Source organism: Anabrus simplex, chromosome 3 (assembly GCF_040414725.1).
Source record: "Anabrus simplex isolate iqAnaSimp1 chromosome 3, ASM4041472v1, whole genome shotgun sequence".
NCBI lineage: Eukaryota > Metazoa > Arthropoda > Insecta > Orthoptera > Tettigoniidae > Anabrus > Anabrus simplex.
In genome coordinates, this window is record NC_090267.1 from 234,597,852 (window position 1) to 234,622,434 (window position 24,583).

At 37.3% G+C, this 24,583-nt stretch overlaps 1 protein-coding gene across 1 annotated transcript in view; it reads left to right on the forward strand.

The window, feature by feature from the left end:
* Window positions 1-966: 966 nt before the first annotated feature.
* Window positions 967-24,583, forward strand: part of LOC136866182 (LINE-1 retrotransposable element ORF2 protein) — a 155,591-nt gene continuing 131,974 nt past the window's right edge. Inside the window, exon 1 of the mRNA XM_068226642.1 lies at window positions 967-2,874. Within this exon, the coding sequence (XP_068082743.1) occupies window positions 998-2,866 (1,869 nt within the window). The 5' untranslated portion in view covers window positions 967-997 and the 3' untranslated portion in view covers window positions 2,867-2,874. The remainder of the gene's footprint in view (window positions 2,875-24,583) is intronic.

The following is a 24,583-nucleotide window of genomic DNA, read 5'->3' on the forward strand; positions in this document are numbered from 1 at the left end:
ATTCGAGAGAGCAAGACTTGTAGTGCTAGGTCAAGGGGTAGATACAATGGTGAACGATCATGTGCTCATTTATAGTGGAGTTAACATCAGATTAAGGGCCAAATCAGGAGTAGCACTACTGATCCACAAGAACTTCAGAAACAAGATTCAGGATTAGAAATTCCACACGGATAGAATTCTAACGGTCAGCATACGATTAGATCCAGAGATGGAGCTGATGACATTTATTGTGGTTTACGGAGTGAACGACGATGTAAGAAAGGAGGAGAAGGATAGGTTCCACGAAGAGCTACAGAATGTGGTGGATGACACTCGAGGGGAAATCATTGTATTAGGAGATCTCAACGGCAGAGTCGGAAACTAGCCAGAGGGAAGTGGCGGAGCTGTTGGCCGGCATGGTGAGCCTGTGGTTAACAACAATGGTGAGAGGATTGTTGATTTCTGCGTTGCCAATAATCTCGTCGCAGTGAACACCATGTTCCCGCATAAGATGATACACATGTACACGAGGGAGGAACCCAGCCGAGATGAGCGCTCCATCATAGATTATGTGTTAGTGAAGAGAGATCACCTCCAGAAGGTGACAGACTGTCGAGTATACCGTGGCTATGAAATAGGAAGTGACCATTTTCCCTTGATAACAACAATGGAAACAACAGCAAAGGTACAGAGGAAACAACCTAAGAACAAGAAGCAAGAAAAGATTAAGGTGTATAAGTTAAGAGAGAACAGGGAGGTACAGAAGCAGTTCACACAGGAAGTGGAGGAGGAGTGTCAGAGGATAGAGGAGAGGATCGAGGAAATGGACCTGGAGGGAAAGTGGAACATGTTCAAGAAGATACTATTAGAAGTGGCAAGTAAAGTATGTGGAACAACAAAGGTGGGGGAGTACAAGAAAAGAACAAGCTGGTGGAATGGTGATATCAAGGAAGAAGTAAGAAAGAAAAAGGAAATGTGGAAGAAATACTTAAGAAGCAAGGATGCTGAGGACCATGAGATGTATAAGGAACAAAGAAGAAAGGTTAAAGACCTAGTGAAAACAGCGAAAAGACAGTCTTGGGAAGAATTCGGACAAAGAATGGAGAAAAATTATAAAGAGAACCAGAAGCTGTTCTATAGAGCACTGAAAAACATGAGAAAGGAGAAACAGTGCCCTCTAAAGTTTATAAAAGATAAGGAAGGGAAAATCTTAACAGAAGAGAAAGAAATAATGGAGAGATGGAAAGAATATTTTAATGATTTACTGAATGGAAATGGGAATGAAGACAGCTCATGGTCAAGTGAGGAAAGAGAGGAGACGGGGGGAGAAGGAGAACAAGAAGAAGGAGAGGACTTAAGGATAAATGAAATGCAGTTGGCTATTAAACAACTCAAGAATGGGAAGGCCCAAGGACATGATGGAATCGCCCCAGAAATGATTAAGAACTTGGGAAAGAAAGCAGGAAACTTTCTATTCAAGATTATGGTGGAGGCCTGGAGAACAAAAAAGGTACCTAGAGATTGGGAAGTAGCAGTCATCATCCCCATCTTTAAGAAAGGAGACAATCGAGAGTGCAGTAATCACCGTGGCATATCCTTGTTATCAGTGCCTGGGAAGGTCTTCTCAAAGATCCTGGAGACTAGATTAAGAAAGGAGGTAGAGGCTAAACTTGAAGAAGCCCAGTGTGGCTTCCGCCCAAATAGAAGCACACAAGATCTCATATTTACTGTTAGGATGGCCAGTGCAAAGCTACTGGAAAAGAACAAGACCCTTCATGCTGCCTTTATTGACCTGAAACAGGCATTTGACAGAGTCCCGAGGTCCAAACTCTGGAAAGTCCTAAAGGAGTATGGAGTTAGCAAGTCACTTTGCAGTTCAATCATGAGTCTGTATAAGAACTGTCGGAATTACGTGCGGACAGGAAATGTGAGGTCAGCAGAGTTCACTACGAGACAAGGAGTCCGGCAGGGCTGCAGTCTTAGCCCTCTTCTTTTCATCGTATACCTCGACCATATTATGAAGCTGTGTCATGAGAAAATCAAGAAATTGACGGTCGGAAATTATCTCATGCGACCAGTACGATTTTCTGACCTGGCATTTGCTGATGACCTGATTGTTGTTGCCTCCAGCGAACAAAACCTGCAGCACAACATCAATGTATGGGTGGAAGAGCTTAAGGAAAAAGGTATGGAGGTGAATGTGGACAAGACAAAGACTATGGTTATCAGCAGGAATGAGGAGAGACACTGTATCATGGTCGATAGTAAACCATTAGAACAAGTCACCAAGTTCAAGTATCTTGGCTCAATCATCAGCTCAGATGGGAAGATGGAGGAAGAAATAACAGAAAGAATAGGAACAGCAGGGCGCTTGTTTAATGCCATCCGAACAAACTTCCTCAACAAGAAGGAGATCTCAAAGGGCACAAAATTAGCCGTTTACAAATCCACCTTTATTCCCACATTGACCTATGGCTGCGAATCCTGGGTGCTAACAGAAAGAACCAAGAGCAGAATCCAGGCGACAGAGATGAGGTACCTCCGGAAAGTAGAGGACAAAACCAGGAGAGACAGGATCAGGAATACAGCCATCCGGAAAGTATTGAATATGAAGCCACTGGAGAAAACCATCCAAGAATATCAATTGAGATGGTTTGGCCATGTCCACCGAATGTCGACAGACCGCTTGCCGAGGTTAATGAGGGAGGTGAGAGTGGAAGGAAGGAAGGCTCGAGGAAGACCACGGAAGACATGGGAGGAGGGGATTAGAGAAGCACTGCAGGAGAGGGGACTCTCGGTACGAGAGGCCGTTGCCATTACCGGAGATAGGAGTAGATGGAGATTTCTCGTATCCTCGACACCTCATGGTACAAGAGGACCGGATTAAGTAAGTAAGTAAGTACTCATATAATTTATAAAGTATATAAGAATACATAAAGGTCCAATAATACTGCCTTGAAAAACTCCCCTCTTAATTCTTACAGGCTCATATAAAACTTTGCCTAATTCTCTGAGTTCTATATTCTAGAAACATGTCTAATATAATCAAAAAGAATGCTTTGCCAAAGATTACATTCAGTGCATATTAAACTGACTGGCCTGTAATTTTCAGCTTTATGTCTATCCCCCACTTCCTTTATACACAGGGGCTACTATAGCAACTCTCCATTCATTTGGTATAACTCCTTTGTGCAAACAATAATCAAATAAGTACTTCAGATATGGGACTATATCCCAACACATTGTCTTTAGTGCATCCCCAGAAATCTTATCAATTCCAGCTGCTTTTCTAGTTTTAATTTTTGTGCCTTATCGTAAATCTGTTATTGTGGGTAAATTTCAATATTTTGTTGGTATTAGTCACCTCCTCTATCTGGACATTATCCTTGTAACCAACAATCTTTACATACCGTACTGCTGACTGAATACTTCTGCCTTTTGAAGATCCTCACATACACACTCCTGTTGTTCACTAATGATTCCTGGAATGTCCTTCTTGGAACCTATTTCTGCCTCAAAGTATCTGTATATTCCCTTCCATTTTTCACTATAATTAGTATGACTGCCAATTATGCTTGCCATCATATTATCTGTAGCTGATTTCCTTGCTAGATTCAGTTTCCTGGTAAGTTCCTTCAATTTCTTCTTACTTCCACAGCCATTTCTAACTCTGTTTCTTTCCAACCTGCACCTTCTTCTTAGTCTCCTTACTTCTCTGTTATAATATAGTGAGTCTTTACCATTCCTTATCAGCTTTAATGGTACAAACCTCATCCCAGAGTCTGTTTACATTTTTATTTACTGTTTTCCACTGATCATAATTAATTTTTAAAACCTCACTCCTGCCTGTTTTGTCAGCCATAAGATACTGCCTATTAGTCCTACTTCTAAGACCTAACTTTCTATCACATTTATTTTCACTACGACGAAAACAGCTTTGTTGTTCGCTAATACCTTCTATTACTTTTGTTTCTCTATAGAGCTCATCTGGTTTTACCAGCACCTCGTCAAGAATATTCTTCCCTCTATTTGGTTCCATCACTTTCTGAATCAGCTGTCCTTCCTATATTAACTTATTTGCCATTTGTTGTTCATGCTTCCTGTCATTTACATTACCTTCCCAATTGACATTCAGTAAATTAAGATCACTCGCTACAATCCCTTTCCTTTCCATATCGTTTTTCACATAGCTGATTATCTTGTCAAATAATTCTGAATCGGCGTCAGCACTAGCCTTTCCCAGTCTGTACACTCCATAGACATCAAGTTGTCTGTTATCTTTAGACATGAGCCTTACACCTAGAATTTCATATTTGTCATCTTTAACTTTTTCGTAGCTTACATTCTTTCACCAGAATGAATAATCCCCCTCCTACCATTCCTATCCTATCTCTACGATACACACTCCAGTTCTGTGAGAATATTTCTGCATCCATTATATCCTTTCTCAGTCATGATTCAACTATTATAATATCTGGTAAGTATGTATCTATTAAATTATTTATTCTATTCCTTTCTTTACAATACTCCTACAGTTCAACACTAACATTTTTATGTAATTCCTACTTGACTTCCAGATCCCTGTATCTTTACACACCCCCTAGACCACCTCGTTTTCCTGAATGTACCTCTCTATAACCCTTCTAAACAAATTTCCTAAGTTATACTTACCACTGCGGTTTAAGTGAAGGTCATCTGAGCACAGATCCTGATCTCCTATCCACCCATTAGGATCTAGAAATCTCACTCCCAGTTTCCCACATACCCACTCCATAGTCTGATGTAAATCCTCAATCACCTTCCAGTCAGTATCCCTCCTACACAGTATTCCACTGATAAACAATCTCTGCTTCCTTAAACTTTACCCATGCTCAACTATGTTGCACTTCTACCTGCTTGCCTTACGTTATTAGTACCAGCGTAAAATACTACCACCTTCTTCTCTCCCTCCTCCTTCTCTTCTCCTTTCCTCAACATCTGCCTTAACCTGATTCTTGGATGACACTCTACTCTGGTTCCCTTTCCTCTACATATCTAACAATGGAATGCCCCATGACCAGAGCCTGAACCCTACCCACCTCATGTTTTCCCGTCCCCTCCTGGTCAGCCGTATCTTCACTGCTGTAGAATCTACTTCCTCCTCTATTTTCTCCCTCCCATGAACCTCTTCCACCTGTCTTTTCCTATCCTCTACTCTACATTTTCCTTTCCAACCTTTTTTCTTTTCCTCCTACTTCCACATTTCTCAGCAACAGTTCCCTGTTGTTCTGTCTGCAGTGACTCGTACTGATTTCTCAAAGAGACCTATTCTGCTTCTGAATAGAGCCCTTATCCTGCAATGTCCTTCCCCTTAAAACATTACACTGCATGTCTTTTACAATTCCCCCCTTTCCTTCCCATCCCTCTTTTACACCTACTGCATCCTGTACATTGTTTGAAGGAGGCCTAACTTCCTTCCTGTCTTCTGAGAGAATCCTAATTATCCCCCTCAAACTCTCCAACTTCTTCCTCTTTGTCATCCTCCTTAATGCCTGGACACACCGACAGTTCCTACACTTGCACTCCTTAGCCATTCTTTATGGAAAAATGAAAAAAAAAGGGAGGAAAGAAATATTGTCTAGGATAGTAGGCCTACACAAAGGTCATTTGACAATAAGGTAAATAATATACTACACTACAATACTACTTAGTCGTACTAAATTCTTATTTTACACCACCCTAACAGGATGAAAACTGCCATTAATTACCGAATATCAAAAGGAATACAAAAAATTACACAATTCTATACTGCAGTTAAGCCAATCCTAATTAAAGCAACAGAATTCTAGTAAGAAAGTTTCTACAGATACTTATACTATACTGCACAAATATTTCACAGTAATAGAATAAGTCACTAATTTCTAATAAGATACTACAATATACAACACTAATTTTAAACTACGTTCAGATGTATCCTAATTACAATAGGTTATTACTAACCAGGTGTTGGATAGCAGAACTTTCCCAGGAGCAGATGTTTACTCTGACCACAACTTGTTGGTCATGAAATGCCACCTGAATTTGAAGAAAGGAATGCAAGGTGGGATCTAGGCAAGTTGAAAGAAAACAGTGTGAGGGACTGTTTCAAGGAACATGTAGCACAAGGGCTAAATGGAAGGGCTGAAGGAAACACAATAGGGGAAGATTGGACAGTCGTGAAGAATGAGGTCTCTAGGTGTGCTGAAGAAATGATAGGAAGAAATGAAAGATCGCCTAAGAATCAAAGTATAACTCCGGAGATACTAGACCTGAGTGATGAAGGATGAAAGTACAAGAATACAAAAAATTAAGAGGGCAAAAAAGAATACAGGTGATTAAAGAATGGAGTGGATAGAAAGTGCAGGACAGCTAAGGAAGAATGGCTGAAGGAGAAGTGCAAGGATGTTGAAGGTTGTATGGTCCTATGAAAGGAGGATGCTGCATACAGGAAAATCAAGGAAACCTTTGGAGAAAGGAAAACTAGATGTATGAATACTGTATTAAGAACTCAGATGGAAAACTACTTCTAGGGGAAGAAGACAAGGCAGGAAGGTGGCAGGAACATATTTAACAGTTGTATCAAGGTAAGGATGTAGATGATATGGTCCTGGAACAAGAAGAGGCTGTTGATGCTGATGAAATGGTGGAACCAATTTTGAGGTCAGAATAGAGTTTTGAGAGACCTAAAAGGAACAAGGCATCTGGAATTGATTATATTCCCTCTGAATTACTGACTGCCTTAGGAGAAACCAGCATGGCAAGGTTATTCCATTTCTTGTGTAAGATGTATGACAGGAAAAGTGCTATTCGATTGTCGGCAAAATGTTATTATATCTGTTCCAAAGAAAGCCGGTGTTGACAAGTGTGAAAACTACTGCACCATTAGTTCAGTATCTTACGCCTGCAAAATTTTAACACGTATTATTTACAGAAGAATGGGAAGACAAATTGAAACTGAGTTGGGAGAAGATCAGTTTGGCTTCAGAAGAAATATGGGAACATGTGAAGCAATCCTGGACTTGCATCTGATCTTAGAGGACAGAATTAAGAAAGACAAGCCCAGGTACATGGCATTCAAAGATCTAGAAAAGGCATTCGATAATGTTGATTGGACCAAGCTGTTTGAGATTGTAAAGGTGATCGGGATCAGATACCGAGAAAAGAGAATTATCTACAATCTATATAAAAATCAGTCTGCAGTGATAAGAATCGAGGGCTTTGAAAAAGAGGCAGCAATCCAGAAAGGAGTGAGGCAAGGCTGCAGTTTGTCCCCTCTCGTTTTCACTGTTTACATAGAACAAGCAATAAATGAAATCAAAGAGGAATTTGGAAAGGGTATCGAAGTTCAAGGAGAGGAAATCAAAACACTGAGATTTGCTGCAATGTTATTGTTATTTTATATGAGACTGCAGAAGATCTGGAGAAATTGCTGAATGGTATGGACAGAGTCTTGGGTAAGGAGTACAAGATGAAAATAAATGAGTCAAAAACAAAAGTAATGGAGTGCAGTTGAACAAAGTCAGGTGATGCAGGTAATATTAGATTAGGAAATGAAGTCATAAAGGAAGTAGATGACTATTGTTACTAGGTTAGTAAATTAATTAACGATGGCAGAAGTAAGAAGGACATAAAATGTAGACTAGCACAAGCAAGGAAGGGCTTTCTTAAGAAAATAAATGTGCTCACTTCAAACACCGATATAGGAATTAGAAAGATGATCTGGAGCATGGCATTGTATGGAAGTGAAACATGGACGATAACTAGCTCAGAAGGAAAGAGAATAGAAGCTTTTGAAATGTGGTGTTACAGAAAAATGCTGAAGGTGAGACTCTGATGAAGAGATACTGAATCAAATTAGTGAGAGAAGGCCGATTTAGCTAAATTTGACGAAAAGGAGAGATAGAATGATATGACACATCTTAAGACACCCAGGACTTGTGCAGTTTGTTTTTGAAGGAAGTGTAGGCAGTAAGAACGGTAGGGGTAGACCAACATATGAATATGACAAGCAGATTAGATCAGGTATAGAATGCGGTAGTAATGTAAAAATGAAAAGATTAGCACAGGATAGGGTGGGATAGAGCGCTACATCAAACCACTCTATGAGCTGATGACTCAAACACAACAATTACTAAGCACAAACAGAAATTGCATTTAAAGTTTGAAATTCGCAGGAACTAAAAGATTACCAACAAAGCTAAATGTGTAGACAGATTATTATTCGTTATTTTTATTTATCGTATGATGAATCTATGTACACACATGTATATAGTTCAGGGTAAATGTGCGTAGTCACAAGTCCGTACAATATTATAACTCTAGGTCTAGCATTTTGACCCAATCAAATGCTTCATCCGATGTGCGGTGAATGTCCATCTGCGTTCCTTTGAAAGCTCGAATTGGGCAGTCAGCAACAATGTGGTGGATTGACTGAGAAGATGCACCACAATCACAATCTGCAGACCTAGTCCAACCCCATTTGCACAAGAGATAACCACATCTGCCTTGTCCAGTTCTTATCCGATTATTATTAGTAGGCTACTAATCTATCCTACTATGCTCTGATAGAAATGAACATTGCCGTTTGGTTTAATACTGAAGTATCGAGAGGGTTATCATACATAAAGATACACACGAATATATCAAGCAAAATACTATATAATATACCGTATTTACACTACAGTTCTCAACTGAAATGTGGTTATGTGATTTTTACAGCTAGTGGATTACTACTATTTTACCGGCGGCGAATGCTGGTCATGAAAGTCAGCCTTGCTCTTCCATTCGTGAAAGTTGGTGGGGTGGGAAATGCATAGTTCTGAATGAATAAAATTTATAAACACAATAATCGCTAAATCACATGAACATTTTAATCATCGGTTGCATGAACATGCATTCAAACTGGTTACGTCACACCTTCAAGAATGGCCAAAAGAATCAGGCACATTTTATAATTATTAACAAATCATGACAAGCCAGTGATTATATAATTTAAACAAGTAAACGTCAAACTATGTACACAGAAAAATTGCAACTATTTATTAGATCTTCCTACTTGAAAACAAACTTTACTCTGCGGCTTCTCTTTACAAAACCATCAATAACTTCATCATAGAAAGAGGACTGTAATCTAATTTTTGCATCAATCCTTTTTCAATCGACAACATAGCTAATGATGATAGCCTCTCCTGACCTTGAGTTGATCTGCAATATGTATTCATGAAAAAGAACGTTCTGCTGAGGATGTACTAGAAGGAATTGTTGCTACAAGTTTGATGAGCTTGAAAATTTCTGGCATACCCATGTACAGTTTATTAGTATGCATAAACTGCATTAAGTCTGAAACACTTTTCTCTTTAAAATCAGAAGATGAATACATCACACTTAATTCGGTTTTTAAGCGAACAATGTCGAAAAATGACCCATAGGTCTTTTCTAGGGCAGTAACATCACTGTCTGGAAACCTATTTCTGTGCTTCTCAAACAAATCACAATCCAACAGCGAGAAGAACACAAATTTCTTTATGCATTTAAAACTCTCTCCTATTTGGACAAATACATTGTCAATAATTTCATTGAATAGACGTTTGTATTTTGATTTTTTTCTAGTTCATCAGTAATTCTTCGATTTTTAGAGCACGACTGCCCTCCATAAACATAAATTTCAGTATCAACATGTCCATACAAACTATCAAAATCTTCATCTCTCATAGACTGGATATTTAAAAAGAGCTACTCAACCTTCTTGCCACAGTACTGAATATCCAGACCTTTTGTTTGTAGAATATTGAACACAGTATCGGAGAATGAAAAAATCTTGGAGAACACTGCCAGCAGAAATCTAGTGTTGAACTTAAGTAAGAAGAACAAAAATCCTTGTGCTTTCAATGTAGTGTCTTCATCCCAGTCGTCTGAAGTATCCTGTACATGTTGAAAGAATTTCACCAGCGTATCATAATATTCCTTCACAGTATTAATAAGATGTGAAGCAAAATTCCATCTCGTTGGTGCTACTGTTGACAACTTCTTATGAACAAAATCTCGAAGAGCAGCTGTTCTCTTTGTAGACTTTGGAAAAAAAAAAAAAAAAGAGCAGCAAGTCCTGACATTGTTTGGAAGAAGTGTACATTCTTTGATTTTTGAAGCAGGCTGCTGTAGTGTTAAATTCAATAGGTGGCTATAACAATGCACAAATGTCGCATATGGATACTGGTCTTGAAGTTAGTTTATTAAGCCCATTCACATGACCGGCTAAAACAGCAGCACCGTCATATGTTTGAGTCACAATCTTTTCCTCGCAACTGAACTCTTGTAAAATAGCACGAACATGATTTTAGAGGGCTCCAGCAGTGCGATATTTACTAAACCAAGAAACCTCTCTTGAATTTCACCACTTTCATCTACAAAACGGAGTAAAGTAGAGAGTTGTGACTTATTAATAATATCGGACGTTTCGTCCAACATTATTGCCACAAAAGTTGCTTGTTTAAGCTCCTCCTTTATTCTTCTCACAATTACTGAACTTACTTCTGCTTTTAAATCATTTTGGATTGTAGACGACGTCCCTCTAAAAATGGTGGAGTCTTTCAGATGAGCTGCCAGAAGAGGATCATATTCACTTATAATTTGTAGAAGTTCGATGTAATTCCCTCTGTTTACGGAATTTGCATACTCGTCATGTCCGCGAAATGGTAGTTCCTGTTTTGCTAAAAAAACACACTGCATCGATCAGTCGTTTAAGTACCTATGTTACGATTTTTCTTTACCTTTTCATTACGAAGTTGGTCACTGATGCGTTTCTGTTCATCCATCTGGTGGTCGATCCTTGTACGCCCAAAACTGCAAAAAACACTTCATATGGTTTGCAGATTTCTCATGTCTTGTAATGGACAGTGTCAAGGTGTTCAAATTGTCAAAGCCACTTTTACACCATACACCGTTATCAGCAGAAAATAGTAAACACGGCCGGCAAAACAGTCTATTCACTTTCTTGGACCCTGCCAACCAATGCGTATTATTATATTGAGATACAGAGAACGAACGTACATATTCTCTATTTTTCTCCCTGTGCTGTGTCTTTAAATCTGGCAGCGCCGGACAGGGCCTGCTATTCTTAATATTGTCTGTTTTCTCTTGGATAGTCCTTCGAGAAAATGGATTTGATAACAAGCTGTCAATAATGCACGGTTCGGAACCCATTGCAGCACGTCAAATCATTCAGAATAGATGATCAGGAACTTACAGTACACTACTCACTGACACAACACACTAATAGATCTGTGGGATCTGTGGATGCTTGCTTGCTTGCTTGCTTGCTTGCTGATGCTTATGGGCTGTGTCTACGACAATCTGTGGATCTGTAGCTCCCAGACCAGAGCTTCCAACTACACATTACACACGTGACAGCTTGCAATCGGTCTTGGAGAGAAGAAACCTGCGCGCGCATACATTTCTCGCTGTGTCGACAGCTCCGCTGAAGCTCCTAAGACACGAGCAAATCTCGCTGGACTCGCCAAGATATATGCAACATGCGATTTGTATAATGCAGATCTGTTACAGATACGGTATATATTGTAATTTGTTTTTACTCGCCTGCTTTAGAAAAATATTGCGCAGCAAGCGTAGCATGCTCGGAGAAATCGCCCCTGTATTTTACCTACTACACGGGACGGAGAATAAAAGTGTCCTTAAATGCTGAAAAATAAGAGATTGTCTACAATAATTTCTCTAAACAATTTTTTTAATCAAAACTTCGCCGGGGACTTGAATTGCGGTTATTGAGATACCGGTATAGGAATTTGATTACGAGCTTTTACTCGATGAATAATCGAAAGTGCAAAGTACAAGGTATGCCGGGGTCTTGCATCTACAAATTATCAGATTACAGTAGGCCTAATCAGCTGATTCTTGTATTTGTTTACTCAACTACCCTCTACTCTTTGATCTCGTCGGAATGCAGCAAACAATCGTCAGCAATCGTGAGTAATTCTCCAGTGAAGTACCGTGTACCTATTCTCCTTAACTTATTTTTCAATCGATGTTTACAAGCGTATTGTGTTATTTAATTTAATAAATTATTACCTTCGTGATAGTCTGAATGGATATCTATCCGAAATACCGTATCTATTGTCTGCTGGAATGTAAAAACTGTGGAAGTTAGAACTCCTTATGATAATCTGTCTCTGTATTATACCTACATATATTTAAATGTTACAAAAGTGAACACTATTACCTAAATTATTTTCTAAACCTAATTTCGAAACCAAGTTTAGCTAGCCTACTTTACCTAAAACACGTAATCTACCGAATTTGATATAAAATTCAAATAAATATCACTACTCCCAATTTCTACCAACAAGCACTAAATACCAATATTTACCTAGCAACAAGTGGATCACACACACACAAAATTAAACAATTACAGTGGGTTTTACCTACTTTATCACTACGTTAATGTAAGAGCACTCACAACAGCCAACCGTTCACAAGCGCGTCCAACAATGGACAGAGAAAGATTCACAAGGAAGACAAGCACCTACTTGAGACCTACCAAAACGCAGAGAGAAGTTTCCATTGAATGTTTTTAAGTAGATATTGTACATTACATTTGAAAATTCAGGGTATTTTACCTAGAACATCTCATGCATGATTTTAACATTTCATTATTCTCTTTGGAACTGTAATGTGATTCTTTAATAGAAAAAAAAAAACAGTGGGCCTTTATGGCTTCCACAACTTTTCCTGGAATTGCATGTGAGGCTCCCTCTAAACCTTTTTTATCAGTAGGACATTGTCCTTCATACAGTAGATTACAGAAACGGCGAACACGGTCATCTCTAATCCCATGTAATATACAAAACGCTTTCTTACAAACAATATACCGTATCGGTACCCAGTTGTCATATTATAAATGAAAGAGTTTTTCTTACAATTGTAGGGTTTTCTTGACGAGGTCTTCTGTTTTGTATTGCAACGGAGAAGATGAGAGACTGTAAATAAGCATCTTATTCATTCTTTGTGGACAACTGTGTTATTCTCATGTGAATTTCTTTCTTGGTATCACTAAGCATGTCAGTACAATCCTTTCTGCATCTAGTATTAAGAACAAATTACGGTACCGGTACATCATAGGTTATATTGGGTATGAAAGACGATATCTTTCACCATTTTCAACATTACAAATTAGAACGGTTGGAGAAGTTATTTTCAATTAAATTTTGCATCATTAGTATGCAAATATTAGGTTAAATATCAAACTTACTTTCAGTGGAGTTTGTTTCACTCTTGCTGTTTGTATTTTGTTACACTTATATAAATTTGTATTTCTAATTCCTTTTTTCTTTTCGACTCCAATGTCATTATCGTCTGAAGAAGACATGATTGCGCAACAATCGGAAACGCTTCTGTAAAAAAACGCAAAACAACGTGCTTCCCGCGATTAGTGAAATTCGTGTTGCCAACAGCTGATGCTGACAGCACACTCTAGCGGTAAAACATTGTTACGTTGAGAAACCCCGCAAGTCAGTGACTTACGGAGTTTTAAAACCAAAACGAATACTGGCGATCCCTTCACGGCCATTGTATACAGCAGACTTACGGGGGTTCCACACAAAATGATATATATACCCTTCATCATTAATTTTGTCATGTACGAAATATATATACGTAAAACTAAATTGTAAAAAAGGTGACCTGTGGGGTTTTAAAACTAACCGATTCAATTAAGGTACAGCGTACAGCCCTGGCATTTGCCTGGTGTGGAAATAGGAAATAACGGAAAACCATCTTTAGAGCTGCCGATGAAGGGATTCGAACCCACTTTGTCCCGAATGCAAGCTCAGCTGCGCAACCCTAACCGCACGGCCAACTCGCTCGGTTTCATATCTTTTTTGTTTTAAAATGCCTTTCCTCATATCAAGCAGTCCAGAAGATGCTAAAGGGATTAGGTACTGGTAATCCAACACCCAAAACATAAACATCGAAGATTGTTTATAATATCAGTGCTATGTCAAATTGTGCAAATTTCATAGTGCAGCAAATTCATTCTTATTCTTGAAAAGTGAATAGCAGAAAAGGAAAATCAAATCTCCCTTTTAGTATCGTTCATGGAAAAGGCTATTTGAAAAATAAAAATTGTTCTTTAAAATGTATATTTTTCATTAAGAGAACTATTTCAAGAGATAGGATAAATAAGTTATGGGTCTTTTTATAATTTGACACATTTTCATCAACACTCAGAGGAAATTAACGCAAATAAGGCCATCCAACATAGACATCTTAGTAACAGCAGATTCCATCTTTCATTCAGTAAACATAAACAAAAGAGGTCAGGGAAATACTTCGCCATTGTTATTCATTTACCTATCAGGGAGAATAAAGTCCTCTACACCTGCTTACTCTCGACCAAATATGTCATAAAACCTTCTCCTTAGGTTCCCTCAAGAAGGAGATCGTAGGGTAAGGATTATGGATATCGATATGGTAGCTGCAGCTCGGGGAGCGTTAGTGAACGTTTGGGCGACGACTTTGAATACGGCCCGAATTCTGAGTCTGTCGGTGACTCTGTTAACATAACTGTAAAAGCTTGTGCTTTCTCTTTTTTTTCTCGATTTTTTTATTTTTTTAAAAATTTGTATTAAGATAATTTAGAGTCACTTTAACCCTAAGGTCTTATCGTGACTTCTAACTGTAGAATTTACATTAAATTACAGTAGGGTGAAGAATGAATGAAGAAGAATGAAAAAATATAAAAGTGGTATTTTAAACTGAACAGTTAAATTTTTGAATGCAGACCAGTATCTTTGAAAAACTTGATAATTTGTTTGCACAGTGAAGGAGATGAGTGTGTCCCCTTAATATCCTTAGGTATACCGTGGTACTGGCGCCATTTGTCATACAGTGAACAGTCTGTTATGATGTGCTTCACAGTCAACACACTATTGCATGTTGTACAGATGGGAGGCAGTTTCTTCCCAAGGAGGTAGCTGTGACTTATCTTGGAGTGGCCAATCCGTATTCTAGTTATTAGGACTTGATCTTGCCTGTGAAGGTTGTGAAAATAGTGTTGTACTGTAGATTCCGTTGTTACTTCGTGGAGTTTTCTGTTCGAAGTTTGAAGCCATTTTATCTTCCACTGTTGGTATAATTTTGTTTTAGCATAGGCAATAATATCAGTGTGAGGGGTAGCTATTGTTAGATCGCCTAGCGGGAGGTAAGTAGCGTCTTTAGCTGCTTGATCAGCAGATTCATTGCCTTGAATACCTCTATGAGAGGGTATCCACACAAGGATGACTTGTTTGCCTTCTTTCATTATGTTGTTAAACAACAGTTGTATTTCTTGTACAAGGATGTGTTTCGATGATGGACTTTCTATTGCGTTTAATGCACTTTTTGAATCAGAAAAAATGATGGAGTTATTACAGGTGCTGGTTTTCAAAATATATAACATAGCCTGCTTTATTGCATACAGCTCATTAGAGAAGACTGTATAGTAGTCAGGCAATCGGTATAGCATGGTACGTTCAGGATATATAATCCCACATCCATTTCTTTCCTCACATTTTGATCCATCAGTATAGATTGCAGTGTGCCTTGGGTATTTATTACAAATTTCAAGAAATAATTGATGGTAGTGAGATCTGTCAGTTTCATCTTTGACACTGTAATTTATTTCAAAGTTAATTTTTGGAAGGGTAATAGTCCATGGTGGGACATTAAGAGAGTTGTCTGTGAGGAGTATTGGAGGGATATTTAAATTTAGTTCTTCAAGAAACTTGGCTATTCTGACATTGAAAGGCTGTGCTTGTGATCCTGATTTAATGAGTGTACCTTGATGCTTGTTAGGAAAAGCATACAACTTAATTCTTGATTCACTCGTAGTTGCTACCTTGAGCGCGTAAGTCAAACTACGTCTACGTCTAATTGTGAGTGGTGCTTCATTTGCTTCTATTTGAATGCTGGCTACTGGACTGGTACGGAAGGCTCCTAGAGCAATTCGAAGAGCTGAGGACTGGATGGAATCAAGGATTTTGAGTGAAGACATTCTTGCGGAATTGTATACAATGCTGCCATAGTCTAATTTAGCCCTAATAATGGCTTTGTACGTGTTCATTAGCACTTGGTAGTCTGCCCCCCAGTTCTTTGCTGCAAGGATCTTCATTATGTTCAGCCTTCGCAAGCAGTCATCTTTAAGGTTTTTCAGGTGAGGTATCCAACTTAACGTAGTGTCGAATAAAACTAAGATTTTCATAGTTGTTACTGTTTCAATTTTGTGATTGTCCATGTACAGCTCAGGGTCTTGTACAGTATGTTTACATTTGGAGAAGAGTATGCATTTGGTTTTAGTTTTGGAAAACTTGAACCCTGTAACTTTAGCCCATTTTTGGATATTATCAATTGATTCTTGAAGTAACTGTTGAGTAGTTAATTTATTTCTTCCTGCACTTAGTATAGTCAAATCATCGGCAAAAAGGCAAGCCTTTACTGGTAGGTGAATGTTGGAGACAATGCCATTTATTGCAACGAGGAATAATGTGACACTGATGACTGATCCTTGGGGAACTCCATTGTCAATGGTTACTTCATGTGAAAGAGTTCCATTTGTCCTGACTTGAATTCGGCGATCTTTAAGGGAGTTATAAATGAAGTGAAGCATGTTTCCTGAAATATTATGTTTCATCAGTGTTTCAATTAGATAGTCTTTCCACACCATGTCATATGCCTTCTCAATGTCTAAACTAACAGCTATGAGGTGCTGATTATTTAGGAAAGCTTCTCGGATTTCTGATTCTAAACATATCAGAGTATCTGTTGTTGAACGTGCTTGGCGAAAACCATTTTGTGCATCACTAAAAAAGTGTATATGTTCCAAATATCAGCGTAATCTCTTGTTAACAATTTTCTCCAGTAGCTTACACATTGTATTTGTCAAGGCGATGGGACGATAATTATCTGGGATCAAAATGTCCTTTCCTGGTTTGAGTATAGGCACTACAATAGCACAACGCCATTGATCTTGAAATAGTTTGGAACTCCATATATAATTGAAAATAGCAAGTAGATAATTGAGTGCACTATGTGGAAGCTGTTTTAAAAATTCATATGGAATGGTGTCTGGGCCAGGACTAGATCTGCCACATTTGTTGAGTTCTGTAACCATTTCTTGTAACTGTAAAGTATCATTATAAGCATAGTTCGGTGTAGGTAGAGTTTCACTTAAGTCTATTGGATCTCGAATTGTTTTCATGCGAAGAAATTCAGGTTCATAATTGTTATCGCTAGAGATTTTTGAAAATGATTTAGCCAGTTGATCAGCTATTTGTTGAGGTTCATTTACAATTGACCCAGCGACTGGATCTCTTAGAGAGGTAATACAGAATTTATTGTATTTGCCACTTATTCTTTGGATTTTATTCCACATAACTTTTTGTGAAGTTTGGCAGGTTAAGGAGGAGACGAATATTAACCAGGAGGTTTTCTTACTTAATTTTATTTTATTTCGTGCTATTGCTCGGTGTTTTTGAAAATTGATTTTATTTTCAGGCGTAGGATTTCTTTTGTATAGGTAGTAAGCACGGTTTTTATTTTTGATAGCCTCTTTACAGGAGTCATTCCACCAGCGAACCGTTTTCTTGAATGGCATAGGAGCTGTTTTTGGGATGCTCTGGTCAGCAGATTTAATTATTACTTCAGTGAAGTCTTGAACAATATCATTGATGTGCTTAGAAGGAAATTTATTTGTTGGAGATAGATCATTTAAATAGTTATTTACAATCTTTCTAAATGATTGCCAATTTGCCTTATTTAAATTCCATTTACAGTATTGGAGTTTTGATGTGTTGTCTGGAGAACTTTGATCATCATTAATTATGATGGGGAAGTGGTCACTTTCTTGTAGAGTTGAATAAATGGACCAGTTAAATAGTGCAGCTATGTCTGGCGTACGTATAGTTAAATCTATGCTACTGTATGTTCCATGTGCCATATCAAAACGAGTTGGAGCAGTTGAGTTCAATAATACTAGAGTAAATTCATCTAGTATCTTCTCTATTTCTTTCCCCCTTGCATCGGTATTGCGACTACCCCATAAACTGTTGTAGCTATTAAAATCACCCATCAAAATGAAGGGTTTGGGGAGTTGGTGTATTAGGTTTCTTAAATCATTAGCGTGAAATGTACTATTCGTAGGAAAATAAACATTACATACACATATAGCTTGTGGAAGGTATAATAAAACTGCGACTGCTTCTAAATCAGTAGTTAAAGGAACCTCTTGATGGTGTAAATTATTTTTAACATAGGTGGCTACGCCTCCACTTGCATGATTTGGATTAATTTGGTTTTTATAATGTACGTTGAACTGTCTTAAATGGGAAACAAAGTTGTCTCTAAAGTTAGTTTCTTGTAGACAGACAACTGAAGGCTGATGTTTATTTAGTAGAAGTTGTAAATACTCTCGCTGTGATCGAAAACTGTTGAGGTTCCATTGAAGTAATGATATAGTCATAAGAATGACAAACAAGTGTAGAGGGAATTTTATCATCATTATGTGAGGGAAGTAGAGTCATCGCTGGAGTAATCTGGAACTAAACTGTCAATTGCTTCACCTCGGTTTTCACTGCTAGCCTTAAGCAGTTTCTTGACTATTCGAGTACTCCTGTTCTTAATGGATTTTTCAGTGTAGTATGGATATAGTTTTTGAAGGGCTTGGGCTAAACCCTCTAGATCTTGGGTGTAATTGGAAGCTATTGCTGCAATGTCATTAACTCCAATACTGTTTTCAAAAAAGGATTGGAGTTGTAAGTAATTGAGGGGAAAGGACTGAGGGTTGGCTTCTAGAACTTGCTTAATTGGCTTAAGCATATCACTAATAGTTGTGCTTTCTTTTTCTGTCTTTGGTTTCTTGTAAGTTTGTTTTGTCTTGTGTTTCCCTGTCTGTACACTTGTCTTAGGTTCAGTTGTAAGGGGAGGTTCCTTATAATCAAGGTCTTTTCTGCCTGTAGTTTCACTGCTAGATAGTGATATTGGTCTCTTCGATCCAGCAAGATGAACACATGAGGGGTTTTGAGGGCATTCCAAATGAGAGGTTAGAGTCGTTTCGCCTGAGGGTAAAGGCCCACAGTTTTGATTTTGAGAACACTGAAGAGATGTAGATGTAGCAGTTGTCTGAACAGTAGTTTGTGAGGGAGTACAGGTAATATTTTCTTGACAGTTTGTTTTAATTTTTTGTGTATCCTCTACTAATTGGGGAAATTCTGTTAGATTGATCTTGCCACGAGAATGACTGTTTTGATTTAATGAGGAGCCTTCATTTATTATTTCATCATTATAAGGACAGTTTCTAGCTAAGTGCCCCTCAGTTTTACAAAGAAAGCAGGTGGGTGTGTCAGAGGATAAATAAATCCAGTAATTGGTACCCTCATATTCGATTTGGAGTGAGTCTGGAAGTTTGTTAAAGTCTTCGTTTTGAATATCAATCTGTCTCCGAAAACTGAGAATGTGAGAAAATCCGGGGATTGTTAAACCTGCTCTAATAGGTGATATCTTTGACATTGGTTTAATGCCGAGTTTGAGAAATACTTCTTCAATAACAATATTAGGAATCACAGGGCAAACATTGGATAGAATAACTCGTTTGTTTTTAGTTAGGAGAGGTCTTATTTCCAAGGAGACATTATTTATGAGAATCTTAGGATGTTTTGAAATTAATTCTTCAACACACTTTTGACTTGCAAGGAAGATACATATTCTTCTATTAGATATCCGTGAGACAAATCGGATGTTACTAGGGCTAGTGACTTTTCCAATTGCTAGTATATAATCTCGGATACTAATACCATCGCAAGATTCAATAACAATAGCTTGATCTTTGGTAGGGTAGGATTGCATTGCTGCAGAGTAACTTAACCTTGGATTGTTAGGAGATTGATTAAGTGTGTTAGGAACAGTAATAGAGGTTGTCATGAGATTACCTGGTTCACCGGTACGGGTGGGAATTATGCTTTCTTTATTCTGTCGATTCATGAGGTTACTTGAGACTTGCTGATTTTCATTATTTAGATTCATTGAGTTAGAAAAAACTTGCCGACCTCCATCAACAGAGGCGGCCATTATCGGTTAGCTAACAAGATGAGGTTATAGGTATGAGATTGATCCTTTAATGAACACTAATCTCCACAACGCAGATTTAAAACCACACTCACTACAAAAGTACTTATCAGCTTCACTCTGGTGCTTCAGACGGTAAATTTTAGCTTCGAATGACCGATTATTCAATAGTTCCAAGCGACAATATTACACGCGAACATCATGTAAGTCACTGCCATCTTGACTGTCTCGAAATTTCTTCCTCCTCTCTACGACGAGAAGTGAATTCTGCTAAATACATCTTGTTTTTGCGGGGAAAAAATAATTCACTTCCCATTTTTTCTTTCAGGGCGAACATTCAGCTGTGGCCAATAGGAGTTAATATTTCCCAAGAAACTCCTTGTAGAATAACAAATATAAAATATCTCAGCAATTTTTTGACAGTAGGATTTATTTTGCGTCATATTACCAAGTTTTATGTCATATTTTGGTAGCTTTTGGCATAACTGCACGCTTATACTGTGTCCTTCCTTCAAGAGTTTACGGTGCAATAAGCGCTGGGGAGATGCGCGGCCTGCTCTCCCCGCGCAGAAATTGCCCCCTCCCGGGCTAGTATGGCTGGTGTTCTTCTGCGATTGAGACGTGTTGATTCGACGCACGATGGTTTAGTGTATACTTACAAGAAGTTTTCATCATGGTTAAATACACGACTGAGCAAAGAGTATTTCTTGTTGAGACATATATCTTAAAGAAGAAATCGTACGACAAGTGTGTGCGAAAATTTCTTCGACGTTTCCCTGGGAGTACACTTCCATCAAAGCCGTATGTCCACGATTTGTTTAAAAAGTGGCGTGAGACGGGTTCTGTTTTAAACAAAAAGAGGCATTATGTAAAGAGAGTCCTTACGGAAGAGATACTTGAAGATATGCGAGCCAGGCTTCAAGAAAACCCCAGTAAACCTTCCAATCGTATAGCAGAGGAATGCGGCATTTCTCCAAGCTCAGCGTTGAGAGGGCTTAAAATCCTTAAATATAATGAAGGTATTAGATTTCAGATATCCAAAGTATTGTGTCTGTCATTACAAACTTCGATCTCACTTGACGAGTACTTGTACCTTTCCACTTATTTGGAGTTCGTACTTCTTTCTTTCAGTGCTGCAGTAGAGTTCTGTAAGAGCATGTGCTGGATAGTACGCCAATAGTGTCAGGCTGATGTAATTACAGAGATCAGGGAGTTAGGGATTGGAATAACTTACCAAGGGAAATGTTCAATAATTTTCCAATTTCTTTGCGATCATTTAAGAAAAGGCTAGGAAAACAACAGATAGGGAGTCTGCCAGCTGGGCGACTGCCCTAAATGCAGATCAGTAGTGATTGACTGATTGATTGATTTGATTGATCATAGTGTTGAGTCATGGTGGTTTAAAACTTTCCATGTTTTGAAAATCCATTCTACATACATTGCCTGTTAATTTAAATGCACAGGTTTAAAATTTCACTTCATGTTTTTCTGTTGTATATCCTTCACTACATTCTTTTAAACTTTTTTCAAACATGTCCCATTTATTATTTTTTTTAAATATACTGTATGTAGTCTGTCCAACTAACGGATATAAACAGTATATAATCTCACCCTATATGGACAGTTTGGGGTAGATATAAAGATAGCATTTCATTCTTAGTAGGCCCAAGAGAAACTATGCAGGGGAATGAGGAACAGGTTAACCACAACTCTAGGAGAAGATGGGTTGTCAGTATGTAACATTCCAATTAATTGGTTTAAAGTTATAGGCCACTATTTGATAGATGTTTTAGTACAAAATTGCATGAAACTCTGTAGAAAGTTACTTGTATTGCATGAAAATGATTTCAATCAGCCTTTTAGAATTTACACATTAAGGTAATGCAATAAACTTTACTAAGTACTGGTACCAGTATTTTGTTTGAACTTTTACATATTAGTAAGTTCACCTACTATACTAGTGGAGTTACAAGATTATACAGCATCTTGTTTGTTATTTAATTTTGAGTAACTTGCAGTAGCATAACTCATCATAGTATTAAATTTTTAGTAAGCCCAAGAGAAATACAGAGAGGGAGGAACCAATACAAATCAAAATCGCTTTATTTGCAAATGAGGTGTCTGACTTGGTGGCAAGTGATACACAAAAATACTTTATTATCAAGCTCTAAATTATCAAAAAAAGAATTTCCTAAAATACAGTACCATACTATACAATTTACACTAACAATTTTTCTATTAAACACACAGCTCATCCTTAATCAATTTATATTATTTACAAAATTCAACTCATATACAGTATGTACAATCATGTCAAATAATACTATACAACTGTTATAATATTTAAATTTTCATTACATTTTTTAAAATTTATTTTTTTACCCATTTTGGTACCTAACATCCAATAGCAGGTTAACAATGATTCTAGGAGAAGAAGATACCTAAGAGTAGAGTTTCCCATCATTTTGCCAACATTTCCCTCATCTGGCAGATTTTTTTTATGACTTGACATTTATAATACTAGATATCAAATCACACACTGTTATAATATTTTAAAACAGTAGTGATATAATAGACACCAATGAACAGAAATTGTTATAATATATCAGCTACCTTCCCATTTCCTCATGCAATAATTCATCCCAATCCTCTTTATTTTTTCCTTTTAGGCCGACCTTCGAATTCACACACGCGCACATACACAATAATAATAATAATAATAATAATAATAATAATAATAATAATAATAATAATAATAATAATAAAAGTTAAAATTCACACTTAGTATTTGATTGTTGCAGTTGACACTAAAAAGTCACTATCACCGACGGTAGAGCGCTGGCCTTCTGTGCCTAACTTGGGAGGTTCGATCCTAGCTCAGTCCGGTGGTATTTAAAGGGGGTTCAAATACCTTAACCTCGTGTCGGTAGATTTACTGGCACGTAAAAGAACTCCTGTGTGACAAAAATCCTGCATCTCGGCGTCTCCGAAAACCGTCAAAATGTAGTTAGTGGGACGTAAAACAAATAACATTATTACCCTATTATTATTATTATTATTATTATTATTATTATTATTATTATTATTATTATTATTATTATTATTATTATTATTATTATTATTATTATTATTATTATTATTATTAAATTACTATCTGACTAGGATGAGCACTCTAATAGTCCCGGCGGCGATATAATACTGTATTCAAAAGTTACTGGTAGATTGCATTGTTATATTAGAATGTCCATTGTTATCATGATAAAAGATTTATTGTTTCATGTTATGCATTCATTATGGTATTAAACATTCTGCAAATACATATTAAATTCATTCAAAATATTTCAATTGTTAAATTATAGAGACTGATGAATGGCTCGCCACATTGTCGTGGACAGTTTAAGGGTTTGAGCCTCAAAATATACTATACAAAACGAAAGTACCCCTCTCATTTTAAGAGAGTAGTTCATTTGTCTAAAGGAAAAAGGAAACTGTGTAGGCCTACTATTTTATGGAACTCATGTTTTTCAGACATTCTTTTTTTTTTTTTTTTCGTTTTCCCTCGCGATTCAGCAATTTTATCCAGTTTTCCCTCGTCCATTGGACATTTCCATCAGACTGCCGACACTGATACTGGTACTGGTAATCATTTTGAAACAGTGGAAGAAAATATGTATATTCAGGTTTCAACAGTGTACAGTTCATACAAATTAGGCTTACAAACTAAATACATATTCATTTCATCATTAGCTACAGTTTAAAAAATTGTGATATCTTTACAAGTTAGGATATTTGGGAAGGGTTAAAAACATTTTATTATCCATATTTTTCCATACCTTCAGCTTTAGTACATATTTTTACATATTTGAGGAAAAATGTCATATAAAATCTCAAATATTTCCAGGATAGGAGTTCTGAAGGCATCCTTCAACAATATGTTGGCTGTCTACCAGCTTCACTGTATTTATTTAATTCAACATTTTATTTTAAAATTGTCCCATATTTTATGGTTTCTGAAATAATTTTAAAATTTATTTTGCTAACATCATTATTTCAAATCTGGTTTCTGGTTCAATGAAATGTTTTGCTATAAGCATATCATTTCCTTTCTTGCTGGCTTTGACCTTGTCACTCAGCATGCTGTACCTAATGGTTAAACTCTTGTTCTATGGCTTTCATTTCAATTCTTACTTACGTGCCTAAGCAATAAATCTTTATCTGTCCTCTCTTTATAAACATGAAATTTAAAACAATACAGATATTCTTGACATTATTTTGCACCTTTTAAAAAAAATTGTCCATACTTTTTGAAAATTTTTAGCTGATATGTATGTAGACATTTAGCCATGGAGAAAAGTTCAGCAGAAGCTTCTACCTAAGGTGGTAACCAATCCACCTTCACCTTGAATGAAGCATGCAGGCTTTTGGATTCTGGGAAGCCTATGCCGACATGCATGAAGGTACCAATATAAATGGTCCGTTA